At 42.3% G+C, this 8,872-nt stretch overlaps 1 protein-coding gene across 2 annotated transcripts; it reads left to right on the top strand.

Moving 5' to 3' along the window:
• The first annotated feature begins 246 nt into the window (after positions 1-246).
• On the top strand, positions 247-7,844 carry LOC120437702 (endoglucanase A-like). 2 transcript variants are annotated; one of them, XM_039608225.1, is made up of 5 exons: positions 247-607; positions 1,454-1,787; positions 2,668-3,003; positions 3,107-3,191; positions 5,288-6,108. In XM_039608225.1, the coding sequence occupies exons 1-5, from the start codon at positions 569-571 to the stop codon at positions 5,292-5,294; spliced, it is 801 nt and encodes a 266-aa protein (XP_039464159.1). In that variant the 5' UTR covers positions 247-568; the 3' UTR covers positions 5,295-6,108. The 2 variants fall into 2 exon arrangements, 1 of the variants encoding a protein (XP_039464159.1); XR_005611354.1 differs by adding an exon at positions 7,709-7,844 and having other exon boundaries at positions 259-607; positions 1,449-3,003; positions 5,288-5,372.
• Positions 7,845-8,872: the final 1,028 nt, after the last annotated feature.

Below are 8,872 nucleotides of genomic sequence, written 5' to 3'. Positions count from 1 at the left end.
TAAATAATGCGAAGCATGAAAATGCCATCGGGTCTGCCGTGGTGGCGATCTTTTTTTTTTTTTTTTTTTTTTTCTAAATCTTAAGTGCACGCAAACCAGTAAACAAATTAAAACAAATACTGTTGATAAACTATAATACAAAAATGACAATTAAAATTCTCAACAACTAAAACAATATATATTATTAATATGTAAACAACTTAACAACCCCAAAGTGTCTAAGTCACGTGATGTGTCAGCGCAACACCGAAACATAAGAAGGGGGGGGAGCAAAGTGTGCCTGCTCTCCGCTGTCACAGGAGCGGCGAGTCCAGCGACCTGGCTGTTTCGTTTTTGCCGAAAGCACAGCGTAGCAAGCAAGCAGAACTCAAAGTAAAGAATCGATCTAACCAGGCCAGTATCGATTCGATACCGATCCCGACTTGGGATCGATACTATCGATATTTGGATCGATCCGCCCACCACTAGCGCCGGGGATGTTTGTGTAAACAAGATCCAGCGTGTTTTCCCCTCTCGTTGCAAAGTCCACATACTGATGGAATCTAGGAAGCACTGACTTGAGATTTGCATGGTTGAAATCTCCAGCACCAATGAACAGTCCATCCGGGTGTGTGTTTTGCAGTTCACTGATGTTTGTATACAGTTCCCCTAGCGCTTCCTTAGCATTAGCGCTAGGTGGAATGTACACTCCGATAATGAAAACAGTGGTGAATTCCCGTGGTAAATAAAAAGGTCTGCATCTAACAGTCACAAACTCCACCAGCGATGAGCAATAGCTAGAAACTAGCACAGAGTTCTTGCACCATTTCGCGTTGATGTAAATACACAGGCCGCCACCGCGGGTCTTACCGCACAGAGCTGCGTTTCTGTCGGCACGAAACGAGGCCAGCCCGTTCAGCTGAATAGCGGCGCCCGTCTGTCGCTGAGCCATGTCTCCGTGAAAACAAAGACACAGCAGTCTCTAACCTCACGCTGTGTAGCCTGCTGGAGTCGGATATAGTCCAGTTTATTATCCAGGGAGCAGACGTTGGATAAGATAAAACTCAAATGTCAAAGGAAATAAACAAAATATTTAACCTCCTAGGACCTGACGTCCACATATGTGGACATCACATTTTGGGTTATTTAGACCAAAATACTCAAATTTGCTCTACAAAGGCCTGATAACCACTTACGAGGACATTAGGACTGTTCTATCAAAATTTTAAACGAATATCCTCATTTGTGGCTCTCACTTTTCTTAGAAACAAAAATCAGGTAAAACAAAAAAAAATCTGGTAATTCTTTGATTTTACATTCATTGGGCCCCAATCAGCCCAAATATCAAAGAGAAATTAAAAATGCATGCCCTGGAAGAGTTCGGGTCTTAGGAGGTTAAAGTCAATCATTCTGATCATAATTGTACTTTGACCTTTAACCTCTCTGCTCTGTGTTGTGTCCTTTCTCAGAGCAGAAAACCATCACAGCTGAGTCTGGACAGGACGTCACTCTGACATGTCGAGCTCCAAGCAACATCATCATCACAGCTGTAGAGTGGATCAGAGCTGACCTGTTACCAGAATATGTGCTTTTGTACCTTGATGGACACTTTATTCCAGACGACCAGCATCCATCTTTTAAGGATCGGGTGGATCTGCAGGACAGACAGATGAAGGATGGAGACGTGTCTTTGATTCTGAAGAATGTGACGATTAATGATGCTGGAACATACGAGTGTCGAGTTGATGTGAGAGAAACACGCTTATGGGATCTCAGCATCATTTATCTTAGTGTTGTTGATCCTCCAGGTGAGTGAGTAGAGTTGAGTGTGTGTGTGATCAGAGGTGAAGCTGCTTCCTGGTTGTTGATGTTTGTTTGTTGTATGGATGAGCTGGTGGATGTCAGAGGTAGACAGATGTTTCTCCAGCTGTTGTCTTTGTGGCTGGTAGTCTAGAGTTGTAGAGCAGCATTGTTTGGGTAAGGTTAGAGCAGAAACAAAGACATTTATGAATCAGTCTCTTCTTCTCTTGCTCTCTAACTCGTCTGTAAACATGTGTGGGGAAACTCAATGTTAAAGCCTACAGCTGGAGGGGGAGGGGAGGGGTGAAGCTGGTGGTTGTGAGTCTGTGAAAGTGAATCCTGCCGGTGCCATAGCTGCTGAAAACGTACTTAGTGCAGACACAAAACGTCCATCAGCTTCAAAGTGTGTCAGAAAAATGTCCACATGATGACTGATGGATGAGAGAGGTCCCATTTTTGTTGTTGTGCACAAATCATTGAACAACACAAACACTTAGAGCTCCTTTCAGTGCTGCCTGTTTTGTTACTGCACACATTTCTGATGGTCCTACAGTCCAACGTAGCAAACATCTCCCTGAAGCCTCTTCATAGAGACCAAAGGTTGGATCAGAGCAGCTGAAAGGACACATCTATGAATGCAGTCAGAGACTTTCTCACAACCTCACACTTCATCTGATCACATTTAGACTCAGATTTAGAGTCAATGTGGACACCATCATGTCATCTTTGGCTCCTCCAGCTGAGACACACCTTCACAGACACACAGCCCCTCCCCTCACTAACAGCTGGATCACTGTCACAGGTGACACACTCACCTGTCTGTGTTTCTGCAGGTTTCAACATTCACAATGTGACGACAACTTAATGACTGTGTTTGCTTTATTTTAGACAAACACACCACCACATCTCCACCTACATCGAGCAGCACACCTCCACCTACATCCACACCTCCACCTACAGTGAGCAGCTCACCTCCACCTACATCCACACCTCCACCTGCATCGAGCAGCTCACCTCCACCTACATCCACACCTCCACCTGCATCGAGCAGCTCACCTCCACCTACATCCACACCTCGACCTGGTTCCACCTCCATCACTCTTCCTCTGTCACTTTCTGCTCCTCCTCTTTCTGTGCTGTTGCCTGTTGGATCGGTCTATGTTTTGGTTCTACTGGTGTTACTGGTTCTGCGGGAGAGACGATGTGTTTACAGGAAACTTGAAGGTTTGTACATATTCGTTTTTATTCATTGTGGCATTTTGTTCACTTTCTGTGGTCATAATTTAGATTCTTAAGTCATAAACGTGTTTACTTTAACTCATTTCAGCAGATGGAGAAGATGACATCACCAGTAGCATCACATACATTGTTGTGAAATCATCAACCTCCAATCCAACAAATCAGAGATGGAGGTTTGTATTTTTTCCTTTTCCTGTGTTTAAGAGTAATCGGTTCAGTTTGTCTGTCTGCAGTCTGACACTCAGGCTTTAACATATCATCTTCATGTTGAGTGTGATGGAAGAACAAAATCATGAGAAGGTCACACCAAATGTGAAAATCAGTCAAAACCATTATATTACCTGTTTTTTATGGATCATCCTAAACATTTGCAACAACATTAAAGCCTTGGAAGACATCAGTGTTCTCGAAGCATCTGACCTTCAGCTTCACTGTTAGCACCAAGAACAAAGCTGACCTTAAAAATGATTCAAGAAACGACATCGAGTTGAAGAGATTACATCTTCAAATCTAAAGTTTTTACAGCTTATGGAAGCCAAAGATTTCAAGCCCTGCTCCAATTATTTGGGTAAAGATAATAAATACACAGGTCAAAGGTCAGAGTCACATGAATTAGGAAACAGTTCAGTTTCTTCAGTCTGAAATGTTTCAGCTTCTTTGCTTGATCAGTGCTCATTTCTCTCTGTGAACGACTTTAGTGATTCCCCCATGACCTGAAGGTAAATGGCCCAAAGAGCCAATCAGCAGCTCTGAAACAGTTTCAGCTTCTTATCACAGTGAAGATGCAGTAAATTGTACTCGTCACCATGGAGACTGTTGCATCAAATCTAAATAAGAGTTGTATGCAGGCAGAGTGACAGTGTTGTAGATGCTGCATTTTGAAGCCTCAGTGTTTAAATTGTGTCCACAGCCGTGTAGACAGAGTGGGTGGATTTGCTTCTAGAAGGACTTTGTTGCAGCTCTACAGCAGGTGTTTGTTGTTGGATGACATCACATTCAGCTGTGACTGAGCCATAAATGTCAGAGCTCAGATGAGGCCCACACATGTGTGTTTGTCTGTACACACACAGTTAATATATGGAACATGTGAACATGAGACATATGAAGAGACTGAACAGATAAAATGTCCTTTATATCCATCAGTGACTTTTTATTCTTTTAAACTTGATCTGCATGTAAAACACAGCAGCTTCTTTTTGACTCGAGTTAGTCTGACACTGATGGAGCTTCATGCTGCAGTGTGTTTGGGTTTGGCTGATAATAGTGGTCATGCATGTCTGTGAAGGTTCTCAGTCATCCAGGTCATCGTAGTCAAAGGAGTTTGCAAAGAAAAGCGTCTGGACTTCTTTAAGTTGCTTGAAGACGTTTCACCTCTCATCCGAGAAGCTTCTTCAGTTCTAAGGTCAAATGGCCGAGAGTCCCAGATTTAAACCCAGTGGGAGTATCCCCCCAAAGAGGGACAAAGGACCCTAGGGCCACCTCCACAGGACAAGACTCAGCAGTCCATCTGCATCTAAAGGTCAAAGGTCACTCTTTCGAGGATGCCAATGTTCACATTTTGGACAGAGAGGACAGATGGTTTGAAAGAGGAGTGAAAGAGGCCATCTATGTCCACTGTGAGCGACCATCTTTGAACAGAGGCGGTGGTTTACGACACCAACTGTCTGCCATCTATAATCCAGTTTTGAGTTCCTCCCAGACGCCTTAACGCCCACTCACATCCTGGGCCATCTGACCTCAGGAAATCACATGACAAGGTGGGGCCAGGTTTCACAATGAGCTCACCCGAAACCCTGGCTGATTAGGTCCCACACCCGCTTTCACACCAGGGGGTCCTTTGTCCCTCTTTGGGGGGAAACTCCCACTGGGTTTAAATCTGGGACTCTCGGCCATTTGACCTTAGAACTGAAGAAGCTTCTCGGATGAGAGGTGAAACGTCTTCAAGCAACTTAAAGAAGTCCAGACGCTTTTCTTTGCAAACTCCTTTGACAGTGGTCATGCATGTTTGCTCTGTGGTAAAAGTGCATCAGTCTGCAGCTCTGTGGCCGCCCTTCTTCCTTTTCTCAGAAACATCCTCTTTTCTTTGTTCTCACTGTTTCACAGCAGAGGTGTTAAGATTAAAAATAAAAACTGTGAAAAGTTGCTGCTGTTTATAAAAAGACACAATTTAATGTCTTTTAAAAGCATGAACAGAATGAAATGTCTCCGTCGCTGTAGTGTAAAAATATCACAGCACTGTTGCAGTAATTTTACTGTGTTTATTGCACAGAGACTGATTCAGCTGTGATCTACTCAGCAGTGAGAAGTGAAGATGTCAGTTATGGACAAACAACCATCAGAACAAGGAGGCCCAGGTACAGCTGCTCTTTATCTTTGACTGTGGACAGAGACAAGTTAGCTGCTCACCCTGTTTACAGACATCATGCTAAGCTAAGCTAACCAAACCACATCGTGACTCAAGCCCAGAGCTCAGACTTCAAATACATCAAAATACTCATCTTTATGTTAGAAAACAAAAAAAAAAGGTTTCTTGTAAAGTTGACCTTTTCCTTAAACTGTCCATTATAGCGTGGTCTTTCTACTTATCTTGACACAATGCTTTAAGTCAACAGATTGTATTCAACTGAATTCTGTCATCTCGCTTCTCTTAATTCAGATGCACAACCCCAGCTAGTGACTAATCAAAGGAAGTTGTTAATCAGTTTCATCTTAACAGGTGCACTTTGGGACAACAATGAGACAACCCTCAAAACAGGAATGGATTTACAGCTGGAGGTCACTGACATGTTCCCTTCTCATGTATTCTGACATTTTTAGCTAGTTTTGCATTTGGTTATGGTCAGAACTGTTAGGATGAGACAACACCTGGACGTTACAGAGGTTACACAGATTGTTCAAATGACACACAGACACAGGTCAGACTGAAAGGAGGTAATCAATGTGTTTAGAGATTCAACCAGCTCTGATTATAGCTGCAGATGCTTCAGAGTCACTGCAGGAAGGTAGAAATCTGTGTGGAGAGACAGGAGTAGGAAGTAAAGTGAGAAAAAACACACAAGAACAGATTCTTTCAAAATAAAACAGGAAGTGATTAACTATAGAGAGACGAGTAAACACAGATGGGGAGACACATAAATACTTAAGAAAACCAAAGAATCACCTTGAGAGAGAAGAAAAAATAGAAACAAAGTGAAAATAGAAACATTCAGAATAACAATGAGTTCAAAGTGTGAGGAGGTCTGATGGGAATGACAGCATTAAAGTAACAGCGTTACTTTTTTCGGTAACTAGTAATCCAACTAATTACTATTTCTATCGTTACAACACTGCTACCATTATTAAGAAGAAAATGCAGACGGTTGAAGCTGTCTTCAGTTTACTGAGAGCAGGAAGGGGTGAAAAAATCTCACGAGTGCTGCTGATTGGCTGGGAAAGAGAAGTAGTCACGGTAAACCAATCACATGAGCAATTTAAGATAACATAGCAACAAGATGCTGTGTCAGCCCAATACAAACCTGATTTTCCATTTTTGTGTAAAAAGTGTGGATTTCAAACTGTTTACTAGTTTTTAATTTGTGTTGATCGGCCATGTAAAACCAGCCTCATGATAAAAACCATATTTTTCCTGAATATCATTGTTTTGTTTACTGCAGGACTTTTCTAAGGAAAGTACTCTTCGAAACCTCTCCAAAAACAAAAAGAACACCTTTTCTATTGTTGGAAAAATGTGCCAATCAATAAATGATATGGCAACATGGCATTTGGTTCTGTAGGGCAGAGGGGAAAGTTTTAGGAGTGATGGCAGTGAGAGAGAGAGAGCGAGTTTTGAGATGTGAGAGATTTGTGACGTTTGGCGTGTTTGGAGTGTGTAGTTAAAGTGTAGTTAGTGTGTAGTTAGTGTGTAGTTAATGTGTAGTGTAGTGGATAGTTTTGTGTTGTGTGTCAGAACAATAAGACGACTGCTGAATGTCACAGTTTCTGCCACAAAGCCACCAAAGGCAGATTACAGTGTAAACACTGTCTCCAGGTGGGAAACAGGAGGAGTGACGGTGCATTCACACCGAACACGATAGACGAGACCAGAGCTTCAGGTTTACATGTAAAGTCAATGGAGAAGCGCGATGAAGCGCGACTGGGGGTCGCGTGAAACTTCAGAAGCAGATTTGCGTCGCAAAAACGCTTTTCTACCTGATTCGCGCAACCAAGTAGCGCGACTGACACGTTTGAAGCACGAAGTAAGATACACGCTGCAGTTGCTGTCAGACCTGGAGTGGCACAAATAATTTGTGGCATCTTATTTGATCCAGAACAGCTGATTGTTCAGTAAATAGTTTGAAAAGATTTTAAAATAACGCCGAGTTTATTTTTAGGTAAATGGCTGCATTTAACTTTGAAAAACTTGTGCATAGGCTTTTAAAACTTAAAGTTTATATTTGTCTTGGTCCCTGTGTCTACCCATCCGGCCCCAAAGGCTACATATTTGTTTAGCTGCTCTCTCCCACTCGTCATTCTGCCTGGGCAGGCTCACTGTGGGCTTCTGCTTTTGGCCCACGCACATTTAAGGCCGGGGCTCAGATTCTCTCAGCGCTGGGTGATTGTGCGAGACACGTTAGTGTTAAGACTCAAGCTTTCATGAACGTGTTCTTTGTGAGTCTGTTTCCTCGTTGTAACTACCCTCTCCTGTAAACAGTTTCCCCGGACCTTTGTAATCTGCCGTTTGGGATGTAACTGAGTTGCTGTGTGGAACCGTGAGGTGGAGCACGAGCACGAGAGAACCATTCCCTTTCTCCGACCTCCCTTTTGGACCCTTGGAACCCCGGATTTCCCCCACATGTATATATATCACACCTGGTGTTTGTGTAAATAAAGACCTGCATTGAACTGTGGATTTAAGTCTGCGCCTGAGTCCGCTCTGTCGCATGTGACAATATTTGCATTTCAAGTTATGAAAATGATTCGTTAAACATGTTTGTGGTTGTTACTGTAAAAAATATAATATGGAACCAGTTCTCTCCTGTAGTCTGGCTACACTCAGACTACAGGAGAGAACAAGAGGGCTCTACTAAAACATGTTTTATCATGTGTTTGTGACATCATGGTGATGTCAGCCTGATGACATCATCAGGTTTTATAGATCATGTGATGATGTCAGCAGTGTTAATATGTAAATCTAGTGCAGTATATTAATCTTTGTGTCAGTGTGAAGTCACATAATGTTGCACTGAAAAAATAATATTTTAAAAAGCTCAAACAAAGAAAGTGTTGACCTTTGACCTTTGTATTTATTATCTTTACCCACATGATTGGAGCAGAACTGGAAATCTTTGGCTTCTATAACCTGTAAAAACTTCAGATTTTAAGATTTTTTCATGCACTGTGTGATTTTTGTGACACTTTATGGTGTCATTGTGACGTCGTATTGAAAAAATAAACTGTGTGTTGTTCATCTCTCCATGTCCTTTCATATCAGATATTATACTCCACATGGTTTCTTTACATTAATTTTGAAAGTCAGCTTTGACCTTTGGCCCTAACAACAAAGGTCTACACTGCTCCTCTGGAGCCGTAAATGAATTAAAAGCCCCTCTGAAGCCTTTGCTGCGGCTTTTGAGCGTTGGGTCGTAACACTTCTCTTACTTTGTTTTTGTATCTCCTGGTCTTGTCTGTTGTGATTCAAGTGAATCACTATGCTGTAATGGTTGACTTGGGAACCTAAATCTGTTTGGCATCTTTTGGCCTTCAGACAACAATTCAGATTGTTACACTGCTGAACAGGGAAAAATATGCAGATTTATGGAACGTGTCCATAAAAGGCTGAAAATGTGTTTCACACAGACCTCATAGTCATCTGTGA

The sequence above is a fragment of the Oreochromis aureus genome, linkage group 3 (genome assembly GCF_013358895.1).
Source record: "Oreochromis aureus strain Israel breed Guangdong linkage group 3, ZZ_aureus, whole genome shotgun sequence".
NCBI lineage: Eukaryota > Metazoa > Chordata > Actinopteri > Cichliformes > Cichlidae > Oreochromis > Oreochromis aureus.
Note: the sequence above shows the minus strand (reverse complement) of the source record. Positions and strands in the feature narration are given on the sequence as shown.

Excerpts from the sequence above, each read along its gene's own strand:
- LOC120437702 (XM_039608225.1), top strand. The coding sequence starts at position 569 with ATGGTTGAAATCTCCAGCACCAATGAACAGTCCATCCGG. Across the intron at positions 1,788-2,667 it reads TAGTGTTGTTGATCCTCCAG|ACAAACACACCACCACATCT; the intron begins GTGAGTGAGTAG and ends GCTTTATTTTAG. Across the intron at positions 3,004-3,106 it reads TGTTTACAGGAAACTTGAAG|CAGATGGAGAAGATGACATC; the intron begins GTTTGTACATAT and ends AACTCATTTCAG.